We start from the raw sequence: 23,685 nt of genomic DNA on the forward strand, positions 1-23,685 counted from the left end.
AAGGGGCAATGTAACATGGCCAATCCCCCTAAGCATCACATCTTTGGATGGTGGGAGGAAACCAGAACGTATAGGTGAAACCCACACAGTCACAGGGATAACGTGCAAACTCTGCAGACAGTGACCTAAGGCTAGAATCGAACCAGAGTACCTGGAGCTGTGAGGCAGCAGTGCAAACCACCCTGATATTAATGGTATTTTATGAATATAAGTTATTGTTGGCTATAATCCTAACTTCCGATTTTACAACAATGGATTGACTTAATAACAAACTCTATCTCTGATTTTTTGTCCCCTGTGGGTTATTCATTTGGTTTCACCCTCAAGAACTACCGTGGCTGCGCATGCGCTGTTCCAATTTACCTGAATAAAGATGGCGGACGCGCATGCGCTTTGCTGTACATGGATCCCGATAAAGATGGCGGATGTGAACTCGGGTCTGAAGCTTCGGAAGGCCCGAGGAATTTTCTTCGCAGATTGAGAGTTTTTGGTTGACGCCGGGTGTTTATAAAGCCTCAGCAACCACCCACCAAGTCCATTTATATTTCTGGTTTTATTTCGGGCTCTGGACCACACTCGGTCTTTGTAAAAATCTCTATTTAAAACCCGCTCGCTCGAGCTCCTTACCGTCTGTCTCCAGGCACTGCGCATGCTCCAGCTCCCAAACCAGGATGGGGCCGTTAACCTGGGCCTGTTCCCGGGAGGGAGGGAGAAGCCCCGCAGCTGCAAACCAGGGAGCTGACAATGATTCTGAAGGGTTTGCGGATCCACAAAGTGTTTCCAGACCCTCTCAGCCACCGCCTAACGCTGACTCCGCTTCTCCGGGATAAACAAGCGCCAAGGACAGCAATGACACTGCGCATGATCCACATCACAATGCATGGGAGCTGATTGACGGCAGCTCCGGACCAATAGGAAGAGGGGGCGGGGCTGGTCCTCCGACCAATCGGAGTAAATGAGGGGCGGAGCTGGAGACCAACACTCAGAAGAAACCCGGTGAGTGCGGAGCGAACACTGCAGCAGCGGAGGGGGAGGCGCTGGAACCGGCGGCTGGATATTGGGGAGGGTCTGGAAACACTTTGTGGATCCGCAAACCCTTCAGAATCATTGTCAGCTCCCTGGTTTGCAGCTTCGGGGCTTCTCCCCTCCCGGGAACAGGCCCAGGTTAACGGCCCCATCCTGGCTCAGCCACTGGAGGATGGTTCACATCAGAGGATGGGGGAGGGGGTCAGTAAATAAGAGGTTACACTTTGGCCTCAAATCAATGAGGACTCTGATCTCTGGGAAGGAAGGAAACCCTGGGAGGTGGGCGGGGAGGATTCACAAAGACCCGCTGGAGGCCCCAACACTCCCAATAAGACCCATCGGTTTTATTGTCAGTCTGCAGACAGGAACTGGAGAATTGAACCCAGACAGAGAGGGAGGGAGAAAACTGGGAGTGGATGAAAGAGAATTGTCTGTTCAGCGTTTCTATTGTGGGCTGATTTTTAAAACTTTTTACATACAGTTACAAGTTGACGATTTACACAGAAAACTCAACCCCAATAGAAATATTTGTCTCTCTGTAATTTATATTCTGCATTGGTTGTGATGGTGTTTGTAAACAGAGATTACAGCTTTCAGGAAAAATTAAATGGATTGAAGTTTTTTTCCTGTAGAGCAGTGACCTGACACAAGTCTTTAAAATTATCAATGCCTTGGACAGGGGAAATGTGGAAAGAATGCTTTCACTTGTGACAGAATCTAAAAGGAGGAGCAATCAATAAACAAAGAGTCATAAATACTAGATAGTTACTAATAAATCCAGGAAGGCAATAAGGACAAATTTGTTCACTCACAGGTTGAGAATTACCACAGAAATGAGTTGAGGAAAGTGCTGAGATTGTTTCAAAAGGAAATGGGAGAAGCGCACAAGAGAAAAAAATAGAAAAATCAACTGAATGGCTGAGATGAGGTATATGGGACAGGAGAAGCTGTGTCAAGTATAAAGAATTAAACTGAATGGTTTGTTTGTGTCTTGTATATTCAAAGTAATTCAATGTAAACTCCTTTTCCAGAATATCTGCTGAACGGCAATTCAAACCAAACGTCTTGGGATCTGACAGCGTCACACAATTTTTCAGGATCTGAATATCAAAGGCCTATGAATGTGGAAGGAGAAATGTTTGTCTATTTTGTCTTTGGGAAATTATTCAACATCATTGTGACTGGAAAAGCCCCGAGACACAGACATCTGTTATTTTTCCACAGCTGGAACAGAACTTTAACCAGTTACACAGTGTGAAAAAAAACACATTTACATCAGCTAGACACCGTACTCATGTTCTTTGTGTGAACCTGGTTTCAACTGATTGTATAACCTGGAGAGACATGAGGACACCTGCACCATGTGAACAAGGAGCAGCAATAGGCCATTCAGCCCCACAGGCCAGTTCCACCATTTAATAACACCATGGTTAATCTGATAGTGAGCTCAAATCTGCATTCGGCCTACACCCGATAGCCTGTCAATAATCATGGAGAAACCGTGGAAATGTGTGGACTGTGGGACGGGATTCAATTACCCATCTGAATTGGAAACCCATCGACGTATTCACACTGGGGAGAGACCATTCACCTGCTTTGTGTGTGGGAAAGGATTCACTCAGGCATCCAGCCTGTACACACACCAGCATGTCCATACTGGTGAGAGGCCATTCACCTGTCTTCAATGTGGGAAGGGATTTAATGCCTTATCAAACCTCCGGACTCACCACCAGGTTCACTCTGATCAGAGACCGTTTAAATGTTCTGATTGTGAGAAAAGCTTTAAAAGCAGAAAGGATTTACTGATTCACCAACGCACTCACACTGGGGAGAGGCCGTTCATCTGCAACATGTGTGGTAAGGGATTCACTCAGTCGTCCCACCTCCTGACACACCAAAGTGTTCACACTGATCAGAGACCGTTTAAATGTTCTGACTGTGAGAAGAACTTTAAAAGCAGAAAGGATTTACTGATTCATCAACGCACTCACACTGGGGAGAGGCCGTTCATCTGCCCCGTGTGTGGGAAGGGATTCACTTGTTCATCGCAGCTCCTGAAACACCGATTTGTTCACACTGATCAGAGACCTATCAATTGTTCTGAATGTGAGAAAACATTTAAAAGCAAAAAGGATCTTCTGAAACACCAGCACACTCACACTGGGGAGAGGCCATTCACCTGCTCTCTCTGTGGGAAGGGATTCACTCGATTAGCCCACCTTCTGAGACACCATCGAGTTCACACTGGGGAGAGGCCGTTCACCTGCCCTGTGTGTTGTCAGGAATTCATTGATACATCCGACCTTCTGATACACCGGCGAGTTCACACTGGAGAGAGACCTTACACTTGCCACCTGTGCGGCAAGAGATTCACTCAGTCATCCCACCTGACTACACACCAACTTGTTCACACTGATCAGAGACCTTTTGAATGTTCTGATTGTGAGAAGAGATTTAAAAGTAAACAGAATCTGCTGAAACACCAGCGAGTTCACACTGGGGAAAGGCCGTTCAACTGTTCCATGTGTGGGAAGGGATTCGCTCAGTCAAACAACCTGCTGAAACACCAGCAAGTTCACAGGCGACAACAGGGGTTGGATTCTGCTGTTATTGCTACTGTTAATCACATCCAGGACTGAATGGTGTCTGGTTACCAATGAGGTTCCACAGTTTTGTGGTATATATCAATGACTTAGACTTAAATGTAAGGGTTATGATTCAGTTTGCAGCTGATACAACTATTGTATTTGTGTTTAACAATCCAGAAGAAAGCCGTGGACTGCAGGAAGATATCAGAGGGCTGGTCAGATGGGCAGAAAAATGGCTCATGGAATTCAATCTGGAGCAGTGAGAGAGAATGAATTTGGGACATTAGACAAGACAAGGGAATGAACAATAAAGGGGATGATGCTGAGAATTATAGAGGATCAGAGAGAACCTGGAGTCAACATCCAGGCATCTGTGAAGGAGGCTGGACAGGTAGATCATAAGACCATCAGATGTAGGAGCAGAATTAGGCCATTCAGCCCATTGAGTCTGCTCTGCCGTTCAGTCAAGGCTGATAAGTTTCTCTATCAGGTGGTCAAGACATTTGGCCAAAGATTAGTTTATAAGAGGAGGGAGATTATGCTCAAACTGAAGCAGAGAGTGGGAATAAATGGATCCTTTTCAGAGTGGCAAGCAGCGACTAGAGGGTACGGCAGGGTTCAGTGCTGTAACCCCAACTGTCCGTAATATACATTAATAATTTGGATGAAGGAATTGAATGCAATATCTCCAATTTTTAGATGACACTAAGCTGGGTGGCAGTGTGTGCTGTGAGGAGGTTCCTAAGAGGCTACAGTGGCTTGGGCAGATACTTGGCAAATGCAAAATACTATGGATAAATGTGAGGTTATCAACTTTGGTGGCAAAAACAGGAAGAAAGATTATTATCTGAATGGTGGCAGTTTAGGAAAAAGGGAAGTGCAACGTGAGCTAGGTGTCATGGTGGGACAGTTGCTGAAGGTTGGCATGCAGGTACAGCAGGCAGCGAGGAAAGCTAACGGCATGCTGGCCTTCATAGTAAGAGGATTTGAGTATAGGAGTAAGATTGTTTTGCTCAGTTGTACAGGGCATTGGTGAAGCCACACCTTGAGTATTGTGTGTGTTTTGGTCTTGTAGTCTGAGGAAGGACATTTTTGCTACTGAGGGAGTCCAGCTAAGGTTCACCAGACTGATTCCTGGAATGGCAGGACTGACCTATGAAGAGAGACTGGATCGACTGGACTTTTACTCACTGGAATTTAGAATGAGAAGGGATCTCGTAGAAATATTTAAAATCCTGATGGGACTAGACAGGCTGGATGCTGTCCCAACACGTTCCCAATGTTGGGGAAGTCCAGAAATAGGGGTTACAATCTGAGACAGATGAGGAAGAACTTCCTGTTGTGAACCTGTGGAATTCTGTACCACAGAAAGCTGTTGGGGCCAATTTGTTAACCATGTTCAAGAGGGAGCTGGACGTGACTAAAGGGACAAGGGGTATGGAGAGAAAGTGGGACTGTGATACTGAAAGTGCATGATCTACCATGATCATATTGAATGGTGGTGCAGGCTCAAAAGGCTGAACAGCCTACTCCTGCACCTATTTTCTGAGTTTATAAAATGCTTTGTAAAATGTTCTGTCGAAGTATCATTTAGATCCAAAAAATTAACTCTGTTCCTCCACACAGATGCTGCCAGACCTGCTGAGGTTACCCAACATATTCTGTTTATATTTATAAAATGCTAGTTAGAGTAAGATAGAGTACTGAGCACAGTTCTGGTCACCAGATTAATCAATTATAAAAGTATATGTCAAGTAAAGCTTGTGTGGCAGAAAGCTGAAACCAGTTGGTGAATTTTTAATATAATTACAATCTGTTCAATTTTCAAATCCAGCGAATAAAGGGTTGAAGAATTAGGAGGGTTAGTGAAGAAATCATTTCACCCGGAGAGTCATGGGGATCTGGAACTCACTGCCCGAAAGGATGGGAGAGGCAGAAACCCTCCTCACGTTAAACAGGAACTTAGATACGCAGTTCAGATTCTGCAGTAACAGAGGGACAGATTAAGAGCTGGAAAATAGGATGAAACTGGACAGTACTTTTCAAGCCAGCACAGACATGATGGGCTGAATGGCCTCCTGCTGTTCAGTTAATTTTCTATATTTCAGTTCTGACAGTTGGAGTTTGTTTCTACTGATGTTGATAACTTCTTGAACTGGGCTGCAGTGTAATATTCTGAATAAATGCAAAATCAGCTTGATTAAAACGCATCAGAGTAGATTCTTTGTCTTTCCCACTGTGTTATCTGATTGTACTCTGATTTCCTCATCAGTAACACAACTAATCTCAGTCACCCCAATCTGCGAATGATTAAGTAAATTCCTTCTCTAACACTGCGAGTGTACCTCAAACCACAGGGACTGCAGCGTTTCAGGAAGGGCAGCTCACCACCACCTCAAGGGCAATCAGGAATAGACAATAAAAATACTGGCCTAGTCGGTGACACCCACACTCCATGAAAAGAAAATGTATATTCAAACAAGACTTAATTAAGGCAGGACAGGATTCTTTGGATAATAAGTTTTACAACACTAAATTAACATTAAAATTATTATTAAAGGATAGGGGTTTGCATATCAATCCAGGGAAATTTCCAAGGTGATGCTGGAGTGTGGCGACTTCTTGCAAGCTGTGCCCAGCAAACCCTCTAATTCTATCTTCTACTCATTCTACGCTTCTAAAACTTTATTCTGACTCTTATGACTGTAACACTGTATTCTGCATCCTCTCCTCTACGTAAGGTACCCTTTCTCTGTACGGCACACAAGAAACAATACTTTTCACTGTATGTTAATACATTGAGAATAATAAATCAAATCAGACAATGACTTTTGCAACTTTATCTAGGTGTTAATCCATCACAGCATTCCACTCTCAAAACTCTGTCTCAGACACAGTCCCACTTGCTGAAATGGACCTGTGAATCTTGCCTCGAGTGAGTGTCTTCAGTAATCAGGTAGCAACAAATCATTACGGAGCCCTGACTTTTAACCCCTGAGTGGCCAGCACCCTGTGTCAGAGTCAAGCTTCTCCTCGGTTAATAATTACCTCTGGCTGCTGCTCGGGTTAATCCAATTAGTTCTTAGGCACAGTGGCCACCCAGCCTCGATACATCAGTCAAGAATACAAGAGAGCTAAAATCTCTTGATTTTGAAGTATTTTGCTATCCACTGGATCAAACTAAAGATTATAATGTACCATTCCTCGGGACCTTTATCAGGGATCCTTCATTATTAGAACGGTTTGTCTGAAATTGCTGTTTCTTTCACAGAGAGACATGTAATAATTCAACTTAAGTTTTGAATGAAAATCCAGTCTTTCCAATATGATTATTGATTCATTATTTCTAACTTAATCAAGGTTCATCAATTGTACAATAATCTGTTTCATGACTGGTTACTCATCATACAGTAATTTGATTAATATATGTGGTTAATACACAAAACAAAGTGACTTCTTTCATCACATGTTAGTATCCAAATGACTTCCTTGACCTTGTTAGTTATTACAACAGTGAATGCACCGCGACAAATGGACGGATGATGCAGAGTGCTGGTGGCTACAGTCTTCTCTGAATGGCTAACTGATGTGAGCCAGAGAGTGGGTGTTGGGCTGAAGCCAGTACGGATCACTTCAAAACCTTTTTGCTCTCGAGAGCCTGTTTTAACCTTTATGCAGTTGGGTTAGATGTGTGTCATGAGATCCAATTGTATCAGGGTCAGAAATGCCCAGATTATGGGCCTGTGCTAGAGGCATGTCCTTGACAGAGATAACAGGCCAGTCCTTTGTTTGTCAGCCAGCAAGCTGTTATGTAGATTTTCTACTTAAGAGAATGTCAGATATTTCTATAACAGTCCATAAATTTCTGAAGGTTTTTGTAAGATTATTTGTCAGTGATTTCTGACAGTCCATCACTTCAGTTGATCTTGTCTCCATTCCCAAGCCAAGGGGATTTCTGTACCAGGTGGGAAGGGTAACATTTGGGAATTCTCAATTTTCCACCAATTCCCATTCTCCTTCTTTCTGGTGGATAATGGATGTGTCACTGTGCGTAATGTGCAATCAGTGAGAATTGTCTGGATTAATCCGCACTTTCTAATTGGAGATGTTAATCAACCGAACCTCTCCAGGAATGAAATGTAGAGTTCGTACCAAAAATGGATAAGCTCGAGTTGTTTTCATGGGAGCACAAAAGATTAAGGGGTGACCTGAGGTGTACAGGATTATGAGAGACATGGACAGAGTGGATAAGGAGCAGCTGTTCCCCTTAGTTGAAGGGTCAGTCACGATGGGACATGAGTACAAGGCAAGGAGCAGGATGTGTGGGGAGCTGTGAGGAAAGACTTTTTTACCCAGAGGGTGGAGATGGTCTGGAATTTGCTGCCTGGGAGTGTGCTGGAGGGGGTTCCCTCAGAGCCTTTAAGTAGTATCTGCATAAGCATTTGGCATGCCAGAACATTCAAGGCTGTGAGCCAAGTGCTGGTAAATGGGATGAGGTGGCAGGTCAGGTGTTGGTGCAGATTCAATGGGCCAAAGGGCCTGTTCTGCACCGTATGATTCTGAGACCAATTTAGGATTGGAGTAAAAGTTCAGAATGTTGTTACAAACTAATTTCTAATGAGAATCCCTGAAACATGGGGAATGATCACAGACAAGGAAAGTACAGTCCCAAGAACACAATCAGCAACAGATCCAGAATATTAAACACCAGCCCACTTACAGAGATTAACATCAGCAAACACAAACCCCAACTGTCATCATGAATATGGTTCAGACTTGGATATGATCAAGAGCACAACAGCAGAATCCAACCACTGTAGTTACTTGTGAACTCGCTGGTGTCTCAACAGGTAGGCTGACTGAATGAATCCCTTCCCACACTCGGAGCAGATGAATGGCCTCTCCCCAGTGTGAACTCGCTGATGTACTTTGAGGTGGAATGAAGACCTGAATCCCTTTCCACAGGAAGTACAGCTGAACGGCCTTTCCTCAGTGTGAACTCGCTGGTGCTTCTGTAGGTCAAATGCTCCAATGAATCCTTTCCCACATTCAGGGCAGGTGAATGGCCTCTCCCCAGTGTGAATTCGCTGGTGTCTCAGCAGGTTTGCTGACTGAGTGAACCCTTCCCCACACTCTGAGCAGGTGAAAGGCTTCTCTTTGATATGAACTCGTTGATGGACTTTGAGGTGGAATGAAGATCTGAAACTCATTCCACAGCAAGTACAGCTGAAAGGTTTCTCCCCAGTGTGAACTCGCTGGTGTACACTGAGGTTGGAAGACGACCTAAATTTCTTCCCACAGAAAGTACAGCTGAACGGCCTCTCCTCAGTGTGAATTCGTTGGTGCTTCAACAGGTCAGAGGATCTAGTGAATCCTTTTGCACATTCGGAGCAGGTGAAAGGCTTTTCACCCGTGTGTTTTCTCTGGTGTATCCGCAGATTGTATAACTGAGTGAATCCCTTCTCACATTCAGGGCAAGTGAACGGCCTCTCAGTGTGATTTTGCTGGTGTGTCTGCAGGTTTGATAACTGAGTGAATCCCTTCCCACATTCAGGGCAGGTGAATGGTCTCTCCCCAGTGTGAGTGCGTCGATGGATTTCCAGCAAGGATGGGTAATTGAATCCTTTCCCACAGTCATCGCATTTGCACGGTTTCCCCATGATGCTGGTGTCCTTGTGTCTCTCCGGATTTGGTGATCAGTTGAATCCTCATCCACACTCAGTGTTTACAGTTACTCCACAATGTGAATTATGTTTTTTCAGGCTGTGTAACTGGTTAAAACTCCTTCCACAGTCAGTTCACTTGCGTGTGCGTGTCTCGGTGCTTTTCCAGTCACACTGATGTCTGGAATCTTCTCCCACAGACAGAACAGACAAAGATTTCTCCTTCTGAATTCAGAGATGATATTCAGGTCCTGATGAATCGAGTAACTCGTCAGATGTCAATGTGAGTTTTCAGTTTGCAAATTCTTCCCTTCCAATCTGCTGTGAAAAGAGTTTACAAAAGGCATCACTGTCAATGCAGAAGAAAAATTCAGAACAGGCAATTCTAGTTTCTATGGAACAAATTTTTCTCTCTTGTCCCCCAAAGCTGAAATCATTGTCCCACTCATGCTACCTCCTCACTGTGCTCAAGTCCAAACAAAATTTTGGAAAATTCTCCCTGTAGTTTTTTTAACAAACTTGCAAAACTAGGAATAACCAACCCGCTCACTGACCGTACAGAATAAGAAGTCTCACAACACCAATTAAAGTCCAACAGGTTTATTTGGAATCACGAGCATTCAGAGAACTGCTTCTTACAGAATGGCCAGTATTAATGTTATGTCCAAAACTTACTGTGTGGGGATTTAATGAACGCCCACACTGACTGATAGAAGTTTTGGACCAAAGAGAAGAGGAGGGGTGGGGCTGAAGGACTGAGCTGGAGTGGCTAGGCCTCCAACCAGAATGAAAAAGGGGTGGAGCTGAGTCCGGTCCTCCCTTATTGGCTGAAAGTCAGCCTCATTATGGATGAAGGAGCAATGCTCCGAAACCTCGTGATTCCAAATTAACCTATTAAGACTTTAACCTGGTGCGCCCACCCCAGACCAACACCAGCATCTCCACACTGTGGATGCTGATTGGTGTGAAAGTTCAGGGAAAAGTGGCCCTTTGAGTTTGTGTCTTACACCAGATGAAAAGTTGTGGGTGTGGAGCAAGGATTTCAACATTTGTTACTGCAATAATTTGATTTATTGTCACATCTATTAGCATACAGTGAAAAGCATTGTTTCTTGCTCATTATACAGACAAAGCATTCCGTTTTGGAGAAAGAAACGAGACAGTGCAGAATGTAGTGTTTAAGTCATAGCTAGGGTGGAAAGATCAACATAATGCAAGGTAGGTCCATTCAAAAGTCTGATGATAGAAGAGAAGAAGCTGTTTTTGAGTCAGTCAGTACGTGGCCTCAGACTTTTATATCTTTTTACCAATGGAAGAAAGTGGAAGAGAGAATGCCCGAGATGTGTGGAATCCTTAATTATGCTGGCTACTTTGCCAAGGCAGCGGAAGTGTACACAGAGTCAACGGATGTGAGACTGGTTTGAGTGATGGACTGGTCTTCATTTACAACCCTTTGTAGTTTCTGGCAGAAGGGTTAGGACACGTCGGGGAAAAGGTTCATATTGTCAGTATTACGAACAACACAGGGAAGCCAGGGCTTAAGAGAGAGAGAGAGCCACCTCAGACAAGTTGATATTTCAAGGTTAAATTACATTTGCCACTGTTCTGCCCATCTAACCAGCCAGTCATATTGTCCTGTAATCCAAGGCTTTCCTCCTCACTATTTACCACAACACCAATTTTTGGACCATCAGCAAACTTACTGACCGAACCCCCACATTCACGTCCACAGGAAGCTCCGCGCGGCCATTGATACAAGGCCGGACTCTGATTGGCTGGAGGACCAGCCCCCATCTGGTCCTCCACACGTTGCCATTGGCCAATCTCCCGCATGCGGACAATGAGGAGGCGGAACCTGACCCCACATGGGGGTGGGTGGGGCTTTGACCGCCAGCCGCGCTGAGCTGGTGTCCAATCCGCAGTGTCTTGCTTCTGTAACCAGTGATATTGCTGCCAATGGGGCAGTGTGTGCTGGGAACGCCCCTCTGAGTCATTGCGACGGCACAATGGAGCCCTGCCTGAAACAGCCAATTGCAATCACTCTGTTCCGCGGTGACGTCTCCGGGTTCAGGCGCACGGACCCGGGAGCCCCGCCCCCACCCACTCTCCCCCAGTCTGTACATTCCACACATTGTCAGTCCAGTCAGATGGACAGATATCTGTCTGGCAGCCTGCATGGAGATTTTCAGCTCTCTGTGTCCAGGACATGGATTTGTCAATCAGCTTGAATCAGCAACTTCAGAAAATTAGGAGGGTAAATGTTAGATACACCACAGTGAGAATGGAGGGAGTGAGTGGGATGGAGATTTACAGCTTTTGGGGAATGAGGAAAGAATGTTCTATAGAAACTAGAATAGTCTGTTCTGAATTTCGATTATGTACTGACACTGATGGTTATTGTAATTTTTTTTACAGGACATCAGGTGAGGACTTACAGACAGAAATCTCAAACCAAACATCACATCAATATCTGATATCCTCACCCAATTCATCAGGACCTCAATATCATCGGCCCTTCAATCGAAAAGGAGAAATCTTTTTCTGTTCTCTCTGCTTCAGATGTTTTTTAGCAAAAATATGACTGAGTGAGAGTGTTCTAGTGTACTGACCGGAACAGCGGGGAGAGACTGTACCCGTGTTCTGTGTGAGATTTAACTGATTGTTTAACCTGGAGTGTAACAAGGACACCTGCACCATGGGGAAACTGTGGAAATGTGGGGACTATGGGAAGCGATACAGTTTCCCATCTCAGCTGGATATTCACCAATGCAGTCACACTGGGGAGAGACCATACATCTGCTCTGTGTGTAGGAAAGGATTCAGTCAGTTTTTTCATTTGCAGAGCCACCAGCGAGTTCACACTGGGGAGAGGCCATTCACTTGCTGCCTGTGTGGGAAGGTTTTCAGTCAGTTGCCCTACTCGCAGAGGTACAATGTCACTCACACCCAGGAGAGACCCTTTAAATACTCCGACTGTGGGAGTGATTTCAAAAGCTCTCAGCTAATGATGTCCCACCAGCGCATTCACACTGAGGAGAGACCATTCAGCTGCTCTCACTGCACAAAGAGATTCAGATCGTCATCTGCCCTGCGGATACACCAGTGAGTTCACACTGGGGAGAGGCCGTTCACTTGCACTGTTTGTGGGAAGGGATTCACTCAGTCATCCCGACTGCAGAAACACCAGCGAGTTCACAAGTGCTCTTAGGCTGATTGGTTTTACCAAATTGACACTATTCTCCCTTGAATCTGGCTAAGTTAGGGGTTCCATTTGTAGACACGCAGGGTAGAATAGGTGCAGGGTGATTCTATATCACCCTATTTGTTCATAGGGTGATATAGTACAGAAGAGGCCTTTCAGCCCATCGAGTCTGCACTGACAAAACTATATGAAATTTGCACTAATCCATTTTCCAGCACTTGGCTGATAGAGTTTGAACTGTTGAAATATTCAAGTGCTCATCCATGTGCTTTTTAAAGGTTGTGGCGTTTCCAGTCTCTACTACCCTCCCAGCCAGTAAATTCCAGACTCCCACCACCCTCTGGGTGAAAACATTTTTCTTCAAATCTCCCAAAACCTCCTGTCTCTCACCTTAAAATGATCCCACCTCATTATTGATCCTTCAAATAAGGGATACAGCTGCTTCCTATCCACCCTGTCCATACCCCTCATAATCTTATACGCCTCAATCATGCCTCCCCTCAGCCTTCTCTGCTCTAAAGAAAACAATCCAACCCTATCGAGTCTCTCCTTATAGCTCAGCTGCTGCATCCCAGGCAACATCTCGGTGAACCTCCTCTGAACCCCCTCCAGCGCAATCACATCCTTACTACAGTGAGAAAATCGGTACGAGTGCAAACTGGGGTTAAACAGAGCTGCATCATCGCATCAACATCCATCCCCACTTTCCCCGTAGCAACACGCCACCCCAGCACCGTGAAGCTCCCCGCTGGAGTCGAGCTAATGTACTGGACCAGTGGGAAGCTTTCAATGTCCCACCCCTCCAGGCCAGAACCAAGACCAGCCCAATCTCAGTCATCGGGCTGCAGTACGCAGACTCTGGGGGGTAAGTGATGGCCTAGTGGTATTATCACTAGACTATTAATCCAGCTAATGTTCTGGAGACCCGGGTTCGAATCCCACCACGGCCGATGGTGGAATTTGAATTCAAACAAAAAATTATGAACCTGCTGATGATCATGAAACCATTGTCGATTTTTGTAAAAAACCATCTGATTCATTAATGTCCTTTAGAGAAGGGAATCTGCTGTCCTTCATTGGTCTGGCCTACATGTGACTCCAGAGCCACAGTGATGTGGTTAACTCTCAAATGCCCTCAGGCAACTAGGGATGGGCAATAAATGCTGGCCAGCCAGCGATGCCCATGTCCTACAAATGAATTTTAAAAATGCCTATTTGATTTGATTTATTATTGTCACATGTATTAGTTTACAGTGAAAAGTATTGTTTCTTATGCTATACAGACAGCATACTGTACAAAGGAAAGGAGAGAGTGCAGAATGTTACAGTCATAGGTGTATGTGTTAGGTCCACTCAAAAGTCTGATGGCAGCATGCAAGAAGCTGTTTTTGAATCAGTTGATACATGTCATCAGACTTTTGTATCTTTAGCTCGACGAAAGAAGGTGGAAGAGAGAATGTCCAGTGTGTGGGTGGGGGGAAGGTCCTTAATCATGATGGCTGCTTTTCCGAGGCAGTGGGAAGTGTAGACAGTGTCAGTGAGTGGGAGGCTGGTTTGAGTGAGGGATTGGGCTTTGTTCACGACCTGAGTGTATCTGTGCGCACACTCAGAGGTTGATCTAGGGGACTTTCACAGTAACTTTATTGTAGTGTTAATGCAAGCCTATTTGTGACACCAATAAACAAGCTTAAACTTATCTACAAACTATCGTTGATGCGTCCACTGAGGCATGTGAGAGAATGGGCCTCAGACTAAACATCTGGGAAACAAAGGTTCTCTCCCAGCCCATTCCTGCTCTCCCTCCCGACCATCAAGATCCATGGTAAACCCCTGGACAATGTGGATCATTTCCCACACCTCGGGAGCCTCCTGTCGACACGGGCAGATACAAAGATGAAACCCAGCATCAACTCCAATGAATCAATACAGGCTTCAGACGCACAAGGAACAGAGTGTTTGAAGCTCAAGACTCAGATCCAGCACCAACCTCATGGTCCACAGAGCAGCCGTGGTCTCTGCCCTCCTGTATCCATCAGAAACATGGGCAAAGTACAGCACACACCTCAAATCCCTGGAGAGATGTCACTAATGTTGTTTCCACAAAATCCTGCAAATCTACTGGCAGGATAGGCATACCAATGTGAGTGTTCTCTCCTTTACGGTTGAAGAATTTATCTATCCTTTGCCTTAAAAACATTCAACAAACACTGGCAGGGAATGCCACAGAAGGTGCTGGAGTGTAGCAACTAGTGGAATTTCAAAGTAACTTCACTGTAGTGTGAATGTAAGCCTTATTTGTGACTAATAAATAAACAAACTTTGCATGAAGAAGTTCCTCCTCAACTCAGTTCTAAATCTGCACCCCCTTATTTTGAGGCAATGCCCCCTAGATCGAGTTTCACCTGCCAATTGAAACAACCTCCCTGCTTCTATCTTATCTATTCTGATAATTTTATATATACTATGTTCATAATTTTATATGTTTCTAGAAAAGCTCCTCTCATTCTTCTGAATTCCAATGAGTATAATCCCAGTCCACTCAGTCTCTCCTCATAAGCTGACCCTCTCAACACTGATAGGAAGTTTAACCAAAGATCAATCCAACACCAGATTGGTCAGAATCATTTCACATCTCCCAAATTTTAAATAACCATGACAAATTAAAACTCTCATTCTCACATGTGTGAATTGTATCCAGATTAAAATTCCCCCATGTTTAGTAAAATATCCTGGAATCAGGTCTCTGGCCAGTAAATATGGCTCCAGGCTCATAACTTTTGAAAAAAAAGCTTTATTAATTACACTTTTTTTGAAAATCTGTTTGATTTAAATCACAGACAGAAATCCTCAAAGCTTGAAGCAATCAACCCACAAATATCATCCATACACAAGCAGAGAAACATAGCATGTGCTTTACAAGAATGACCAAAATGAATTCCTTAAGCGTTCTTGTGGTTCTGTTTTTGAACTTCAAGAAATACCTTTAATTAAAGACTCAAGGTAAGGTTAAATCCCCAGAAAGATAAACCTTAACAAATGTAGCCCAAAACAATGATAAAACACATCTACAAACATCCACATAAACAAATGAAACATACAGGTTCTCACAGCTCGTAAATATCAAACAATGAATCTTCAGCATTCTCTCAGCTATAGCTTCTTAAAGCGACAGAACACTATAAGCTCACAACTCCTTGATTAAAATAAGATACAAGATGCTTAGTTCTCCTTTATTATAACTCAAACTTTTTTTTGTTCCATCTAATGGTAGGATTAGAACCATTAGGATCTACTCTCAGGGATCTGCTTTTCAGTCCAGTGCTACTTGGAGTATACTGTCACTTTACTGACTATCAGGTCACAAGTCCCTCACAAATTTATGATAAAATAATTGATATGATGCCTGAGAATGCTTCTTAACTTCTGAACTAACTGTCTACCGCTGTTTGATGCTTCGTCAGACCCCCTTTTTACAGATTCAGGTTCTCAGCCACTAAACTGGAATAAGCTTAATTCTAATTCATTCTGAGTAAATATTCTCACCCGGTCCTCTGTTTTGGGGCCTTGCTAAGCAACTTTAACAGTCCATGATTGCAGAAACTGAGCTGTCACAGGAAGGTGGTCAAGATAGTCCAGTCCCACAATGCTTCACATTCAATCTGCAGTCCTTCAATTATAACAGAATGTGTGTCTGTATGTAGCTGCCTCGGCCATGGTCAACCCCAACACTGCCTTCCTGAACTGCTGCAATGCCTGAGGTGTAGGTACACCCACAGTGCTGTTAGGGAGGGATTTCCCGCTACACATTCCAGACTTTCACTGTAGGTGGATTCCAGATTGATATTTTCCATTCATCCAGATCCAAGGTGAGTTATCCCAATTTCATTATTGTCAGGACAATATATTTACAATATCCTTAAAACAGAAATTAAACATTCCAACTCGATTTCAGGTATTAACATATTCTGTTAGCTTGTTCTTTATTGTCGATGTCAGACTGGGATTGTTTCCCTTGGAACAAAGGAAATTGAGGGGAGATTTGATAGAGGCAGACAAGATACTGACAGGTTTAGATAAGGTGGACAGAGATAAGCTGTTCCAATTAGCTGATGAGATAAGGACGATGGGGTCACAGATTTGACGTTTTGGGTCAGAGATGCATGGGGGATGTGAGGAAGAATATTTTGAAGCCATGAATGGTAATGATCTGGAACTGGCTGTCTACGAGGGTGGAGGAAGTGGAGACAATAAATAATTTCAAAGGAAATTGGATGGGCATTTTGGAGGGTTTCAAACAGAAATGCTGACTAAATATCTGTGAACTTCCTAACACCCTGTCACTCTGTGATCCTTGTGAAATTTGAAACCAGGTATTCGCAACAAGACTCAAAGAGCATCAGCCCACTGGAGGCAAAGTTGTGAGACCAGACCGTCCACCAGAAAGAAACTCTCCCCATTGACCAGCTGTGAGAATGAACAAAATGCAGTCCTGGATGTAACTGAGAGCTGAAACAGTAACAGCAGAATCCAACCCTGAATATCACTCGTGAACTTGTTGGTGTCTCAGCAGCTGGAATGAAATTCTGAATCCCTTCCCACACTGAGAGCAGGTGAATGGTCTCTCCCCAGTGTGAACTCGCTGGTGTGTCAGCAGGCTGGATGAGTCAATGAATCTGTTCCCACACTGAGAGCAAGTGAATGGTCTCTCCCCAGTGTGAATTCGCTGGTGTATTTGCAAGTGGGATGACACAGCGAATCCCTTTCCACACTGAGATCAGGTGAATGGTCTCTCCCCAGTGTGAACTCGCTGATGTGTCTGCAGATTGGATGACTGAATGAATCCCTTCCCACACTGAGAGCAGGTGAACGGCCTCTCCCCTGTGTGAACTCGCTGGTGTATCTGCAAAGTGGATAACTGAGTGAATCCCTTCCCACACTGAGAGCAGGTGAACGGTCTCTCCCCAGTGTGAACTCGCTGATGTGTCTGCAGATTGGATGACTGAATGAATCCCTTCCCACACTGAGAGCAGGTGAACGGCCTCTCCCCTGTGTGAACTCGCTGGTGTATCTGCAAAGTGGATAACTGAGTGAATCCCTTCCCACACTGAGAGCAGGTGAACGGTCTCTCCCCAGTGTGAACTCGCTGATGTGCCCGCAGGCTGGATGAGTCAGTGAATCTCTTCTCACACTGAGAGCAGGTGAACGGCTTCTCCCCAGTATGAACTCGATGGTGTGCTCGCAGGCTGGATGCCTGAGTGAATCGCTTCCCACACTGAGAGCAGGTGAATGGCATCTCCCCAGTGTGAATTCGCTGGTGTCTCTGCAAAGTGGATAACACAGTGAATCCTTTTCCACACTGAGAGCAGGTGAAAGGTCTCTCTCCAGTGTGAACTCGCTGGTGTGTCTGCAAATTGGATAACTGGTTGAATCCCTTCCCACACCGAGAGCAGGTGAACGGCCTCTCTCCAGTGTGAATTCGCTGGTGTGTTCGCAGATTGGATAACTTGTTGAATCCCTTCCCACACCGAGAGCAGGTGAATGGCCTCTCTCCAGTGTGAGCTCGCTGGTGTGTTTGCAAAGTGGATAACACGGTGAATCCCTTTCCACATTCAGAGCAGGTGAATGGCCTCTCCCCAGTGTGAACTCGCTGGTGTCTCTGCAGGCTGGATGAGTCAGTGAATCTCTTCTCACACTGAGAGCAGGGAAATGGCTTCTCCCCAGTGTGAACTCGCTGGTGTCTCCGCATATTGGATAACAGAGTGAATTCCTCCCCACACTGAGAGCAGGTGAACGGTCTCTCCCCACTGTGAATTCGCTGGTGTCTCTGCAAAGTGGATAACACAGTGAATCCCTTTCCACACTGAGAGCAGGTAAATGGCCTCTCCCCAGTGTGAACTCGCTGGTGTGTCTGCAGATTGGATAACTGGTTGAATCCCTTCCTACACTGAGAGCAGGTAAACAGCCTCTCCCCAGTGTGAATTCGCTGGTGTCTCTGCAAAGTGGATAACACAGTGAATCCCTTTCCACACTGAGAGCAGGTGAACGGTCTCTCTCCAGAGTGAACTCGCTGATGTGACTGCAGGTGTGGGAACTGAATGAATCCCTCCCCACACTGAGGGCAGATGAAAGGCCTCTCCCCAGTGTGGCTGCGCCGATGAGCTTCCAGCAGGGAAGGGGCTCTGTATCTCTTCCCACAGTCTGCACATTTCCACGGTTTCTCCATGGTGCAGGTATCTTTGCCTCTCCCTTGGGTGGACAATCAGTTGAAGCCTCGTCCACCCACAGAACACGTGTACAGTCTCTCTGTGAACGGTGTGATATTTATTCAGGCTTTTCCAGTTACACTGATGTTTGAAATCTTTTCAAATCTCCTTCCAGATTCAATGGTCGATGATATTCAGATTCCAAGGAATATGACTCTGCCAGATTTAGGCGTGACGTTTGAGATTTTAGCCTGCGATTCCTCTTTCAATATCCTGTAAAACAAGTTGACACAAGTCATCAGTGTCAGTACAGGGTCACAATTCAGAACAGACAATTCCATTTTCTATGGAACATTTTTCTCTCTCATTCTCCAAAAGCTGTAAATCTCCATCCCTCACACTCTCCCTCCATTCTCACTCTGCTGTATCTAATATTCACCCTCCCAATTCTCCTGAAGTTGATGATTGAGGCCGATTGACAGATCCACGCGCACTGCTTCCTGTCCTGGATGTGGAGGTGCCGGTGTTGGACTGGGGTAAACACCGTAAGAAGTCTCACAACACCAGGTTAAAGTCCAACAGCTTTATTTGGTAGCAAACGTCACTAGGTGAAAATCTCCATGCAGGTTGCCAGACAGATCTCTGCCCATATGACTGGACTAAAATCGTATGGAATATACAGACTAGATTCGCTTCCTTACCCTTCAGTTGCTGCAAGTCCCCAATTTCCCCCAGAATGAGAAAAGAAATGGAAAGGGGGAGACATTGATTTCCTCCCAGATGTTGCCCAGAGGAGGAAGTTTCCTCTGCAGCTCATTGACCAACTTCCGCGTTGTGACGTCACAATCGAGCGCTGCCTAAATCAGCCAATAGGAATCACTCTGCTACGCGGTGACGTCTCCCGGTTCTGGTGCGCAGGCCCGGGCGCGCGAACCCGGGAGCCCCTCCCCCTCCCCCTGCCCCTCTTCGAGCCGAGGTTTCCAGACAAGCGGCTGGCGGCTCCGGCCAGAGCGAGAAGCCGCTCGGTGATCTCCCCCTCCCCGGGACTGCGCATGTCCAAGAGAGAGGGGAAGCTGCGCATGTGCGGAGGTAGTCCCACCGTCCCAACCTGCAGGCTGAGGTGTTGACCAATGGGAAGAGTTGGAGGACCGGAAGGACTCTTGTCTTCCAGCCAATCATCGCGCGGGCTTTGTGTGAATGACGATTGAGCTTCAGACAGACTCAAACTTCCTCTTGTTTCCAACATCTGTGAGTAAAACACTTCCTTCTCTCCCTCTTTCCATTTCTTTTCTCATTCTGGGGGAAATTGGGGACTTACAGCAACTGAAGGGAAAGGAAGACAATCCAGTCTGTACATTCCACACATTGTCAGTCCAGTCAGATAGACAGATATCTGTCTGGCAGCCTGCATGGAGATTGTCAGCTCTCTGTGTCCAGGACAGGAAGCAGTGAGCATGGATCTGTCAATCAGCCTCAATCAGCACCTTCAGGAGAATTGGGAGAGTGAATTTAGATACAGCAGAGTGAGAATGGAGGGAGAGTGTGTGGGATGGAGATTTATAGCTTTGGGGGAATGATGTTAGGTGAGTATACCATGAAAAAAGGTTTTTTTAAATCATGCTGCTTATAGATTGAGTGATGTCACTACAGGGTGGAGCTAAGCAGTGGCAGTCAGGTGATGGGGCTTTCAGTTTTGTTTGTGGCAATAAGGTGATCGGGGTTTTTTTCCTTCAGGTTTTTAGTTTTGTTTTGGAAAGCAATTTAGCAGCAAGCTAAGAAGCAGCCTCTTTGCCTGTTTTTTTCTCTTTGTTTGGTTCTGCCTTAAAGAAACTGGGTTTTAGGGAAACAGATTCAACTACAATCACTTCTAAGTTTCTTCCCAAGGGATTTTCAGCATTCAACCCAGGAGGCTGGATACATGTAACAAGTGGGCATTAATCTATGCTGTAGTGTGCTTATTAGGAGGATTTTGTGTATTGTATGTTGGCTTTGGTTCAAACACTTTAGAGATATCCCTTAAGATTATATTGTGGTTGTTGTGTTTCTTGTTTGCGATTATTAAAAGTTCTTGCTAATTGTCTTGCTATGCATGTCAACAATATTCTTAATTAAACTTTTGTTTATGATAAAAGCTCCTCGAAGGTCAGTTGAATCACACCTGAAGTGAAACCTCTCATGTTCATCCTAGCCAAATTCAACATAAAATGTTACAGGTCAGGCGAGCTTCATAGAACACCTTGAAGTATCCAACTTTTACAATGAAAAAAGAATTTTCCATTGAAACTAAAATTGTCTGTTCTGAATTTCTCTCCTGCACTAACAATGATGACTTTTGTAAATTCCTTTTACAGGATATCAGAGGGTGACGATTTACAGTTAGAAATCTCAAACCAAACATCACCTAAAGATCTGACAGTCACTCAATTCACTGGGACGTGTATATAATCAATCTTTGAATCAAGAAAACTTTTCTGTTCTGTCTGCTTCAGAAGATTTTAAACATCATTGTGACAAGAAAAGCACCGAGACGCACACACACCGGAGTGAGAGTGTTCCAGTACATCGAGTGTGGAGAGAGTTTTAACCAGGGGAGTCACAACGACCCCCACACCATGGAGAAACCATGGAAATGTGGGGACTGTGGGAAGGGATTCTGGTTTCCATCTGAGCTGGAAACTCATCGACGCAGTCACAGTGGGGAGAAACCATTCACCTGTTCTGTGTGTGGGAAGGGATTCACTCAGTTACCTGGCCTGCTGAGTCACAATCTCACTCACACCAATGAGAGACCCTTTAAATGCTCTGATTGTGGGAGTGGCTTCAAAAACTCACAGGATCTGATGTCCCACCAGCGCATTCACACTGAGGAGAGACCGTTCAGCTGCTCTCACTGCATAAAGAGATTTAAATGGTCATCCAGCCTGCAGAGACACCAGCGAGTTCACACTGGGGAGAGGCCATTCACCTGCTCTGTGTGTGGGAAGGGATTCACTCAGTTATCTGACCTGTGGACACACCAGAGGATTCACACTGGAGAGAGGCCGTTCACTTGCTCTGACTGTGGGAAAGGATTCACTCACTCAACCATTCTGCAGAGACACCAGCGAGTTCACACTGGGGAGAAACCATTCACCTGCTCTCAGTGTGGGAAGGGATTCGCTACGTCATCCAACCTGCTGAGTCACAATCTCACTCACAGCAATGAGAGACCCTTTAAATGCTCTGACTGTGGGAGCGGCTTCAAAAGTGCTGCGGATTTGATGTCCCACCAGCGCATTCACACTGAGGAGAGACCCTTCAGCTGCTCTCACTGCACAAAGAGATTTAAATGGTCGTCCAGCCTGAGGACACACCAGCAAGTTCACACTGGGGAGAGGCCGTTCATCTGTTCAGTGTGTGGGAAGGGATTCACTCAGTTCTCCGACCTGCAGACACACCAGCGGGTTCACACTGGGGAGAGGCCGTACAACTGCTCTGTGTGTGGAAAGGGATTCAGTCAGTTATCCAACCTGCAGACACACCAGCGAGTTCACACTGGGGAGAAGCCATTCACTTGCTCTGACTGTGGGAAAGGATTCACTCACTCAACCATTCTGCGGAGACACCAGCGAGTTCACACCGGGGAGAAACCATTCACCTGCTCTGACTGTGGGAAAGGATTCACTCAGTTAGGCAGCCTGCAGAGACACCAGCGAATTCACACTGGGGAGAGGCCGTTCATCTGCAGTGTGTGTGACAAGGGATTCAGACATTCAAATGCCCTGAAGAGACACCAGCAAGTTCACACGGGGAAGAGAGCATTCACCTGCTCTCAGTGTGGGAAGCAATTCAGTACATCATCCAACCTGCGGACGCACCAGCGAGTTCATACTGGGGAGAGGCCATTCACCTGCTCTGTACGCAGAAAAGGATTCCCTCAGTTATCCAACCTGCAGAGACACCAGCGAGTTCACAAGAGAAAGGAAAAGAACTCCGAGTAGGTTCGAGAAGATTTTAAACCATTAGGCATTTAAGGCACTGATTGAACTACCAGCACTGAGTTAAATGACTCTAAATCAGACTTGTAAGCTACACACGTGAGTGCAGTAAGAGATTAAAACAAGTGATTATGATTTAAACACATTTTGATATTTTAGACATATTAACTGTATTGTTAAAGTGATTGTGCGCTTTAGCCAGGAGCAAGTTGTGCAAAGGCCTGATCGTACGGGGACTTTCAGAAAGAACCACATTCTTAGGAAACAATGAAACCTCAGAATGTGCAAGTTCTTATCAACGGGAATTGCAGGCAGTAAGGTTCTCAGGGCTCCTTGTGAACAGAGTTATTCTCTATCTAGATGAGACACAAGAACGTACATTAGTCTGATGTGGCCAGTGACATGAAGAAAATGGTGGAAAAATTAACTTTGACCTTAACATCTGAGGTTGCTAAGCAGTAGAGGAAGTTGAGTCACTGATACGGGGAGGAAACATCCAGATTCAGTGAATAACCATCATGTCAGAGGGTATAATGCACTTATCTAAAGTATGTGACAGATGTTATTATGATTTAATGATATTGAAGATTGATTCAAAGCTAATGACAGGCAGGAGAATTTGATAAGAAAAATGTATAATTGATTTATCCTAAACTGTATTGGTTGAAGCTTATTGGAGATGTCAGGCTGCTTTACCTCTGGAAAGGCCTCGGACTCTTCGATAATCTCTTCCTGCGCTTAGCTGGTCAAATAAAAGGTACGTCTTTAAATTGGGAAAATGGCTTTCGTGAGTCTTTGTATTTGCTGAAGTTTCGGCGATGCCCGGCCACCTCGTAAACCCCACTAACAGAGGGTTGGAGGGTTTCTTTCTGTTGGACTGGCCTGTCATGTGACTTTGCTTCCAGTGGGCTGATGCTCTTTGAGCCTGGGAGAGCACATTCCCACTGAAATGATTCACAAAAGCTGATGAAGAACATTTATTTTATCCTGGATAGTAAACAGTGTTTTTCCTACTCCTGCAGCTAG

At 45.2% G+C, this 23,685-nt stretch overlaps 4 protein-coding genes across 4 annotated transcripts in view; 2 read left to right on the top strand and 2 right to left on the bottom strand.

Annotated features, from left to right (window-relative positions):
* Positions 1 to 23,685, top strand: part of LOC145363731 (uncharacterized) — a 469,439-nt gene that overhangs the window by 209,900 nt on the left and 235,854 nt on the right. The window lies entirely within an intron of this gene.
* LOC145335582 (uncharacterized) lies at positions 1,170 to 22,951 on the top strand. The gene is made up of 2 exons (XM_080181388.1): positions 1,170 to 3,571; positions 21,585 to 22,951. The coding sequence occupies exons 1-2, from the start codon at positions 2,517 to 2,519 to the stop codon at positions 22,660 to 22,662; spliced, it is 2,133 nt and encodes a 710-aa protein (XP_080037514.1). The 5' UTR covers positions 1,170 to 2,516; the 3' UTR covers positions 22,663 to 22,951.
* LOC145363710 (uncharacterized) lies at positions 3,679 to 11,036 on the bottom strand. Its single transcript, XM_080218939.1, has 2 exons — positions 10,981 to 11,036; positions 3,679 to 9,598 (listed from the first exon to the last, which is right to left on the bottom strand). The coding sequence occupies exon 2, from the start codon at positions 9,272 to 9,274 to the stop codon at positions 8,435 to 8,437; it is 840 nt and encodes a 279-aa protein (XP_080075065.1). The 5' UTR covers positions 9,275 to 9,598; positions 10,981 to 11,036; the 3' UTR covers positions 3,679 to 8,434.
* The window catches only part of LOC145363620 (uncharacterized), a 52,297-nt gene continuing 43,397 nt past the window's right edge, over positions 14,786 to 23,685 (bottom strand). Inside the window, exon 6 of the mRNA XM_080218803.1 lies at positions 14,786 to 18,700. Coding sequence (XP_080074929.1) covers positions 17,254 to 18,700 — 1,447 coding nt within the window. The 3' untranslated portion in view covers positions 14,786 to 17,253. The remainder of the gene's footprint in view (positions 18,701 to 23,685) is intronic.

The sequence above is a fragment of the Carcharhinus amblyrhynchos genome, unplaced genomic scaffold (assembly GCF_965287045.1).
Source record: "Carcharhinus amblyrhynchos unplaced genomic scaffold, sCarAmb.v2.hapA scaffold_39, whole genome shotgun sequence".
Classification (NCBI taxonomy): Eukaryota; Metazoa; Chordata; class Chondrichthyes; order Carcharhiniformes; family Carcharhinidae; genus Carcharhinus; species Carcharhinus amblyrhynchos.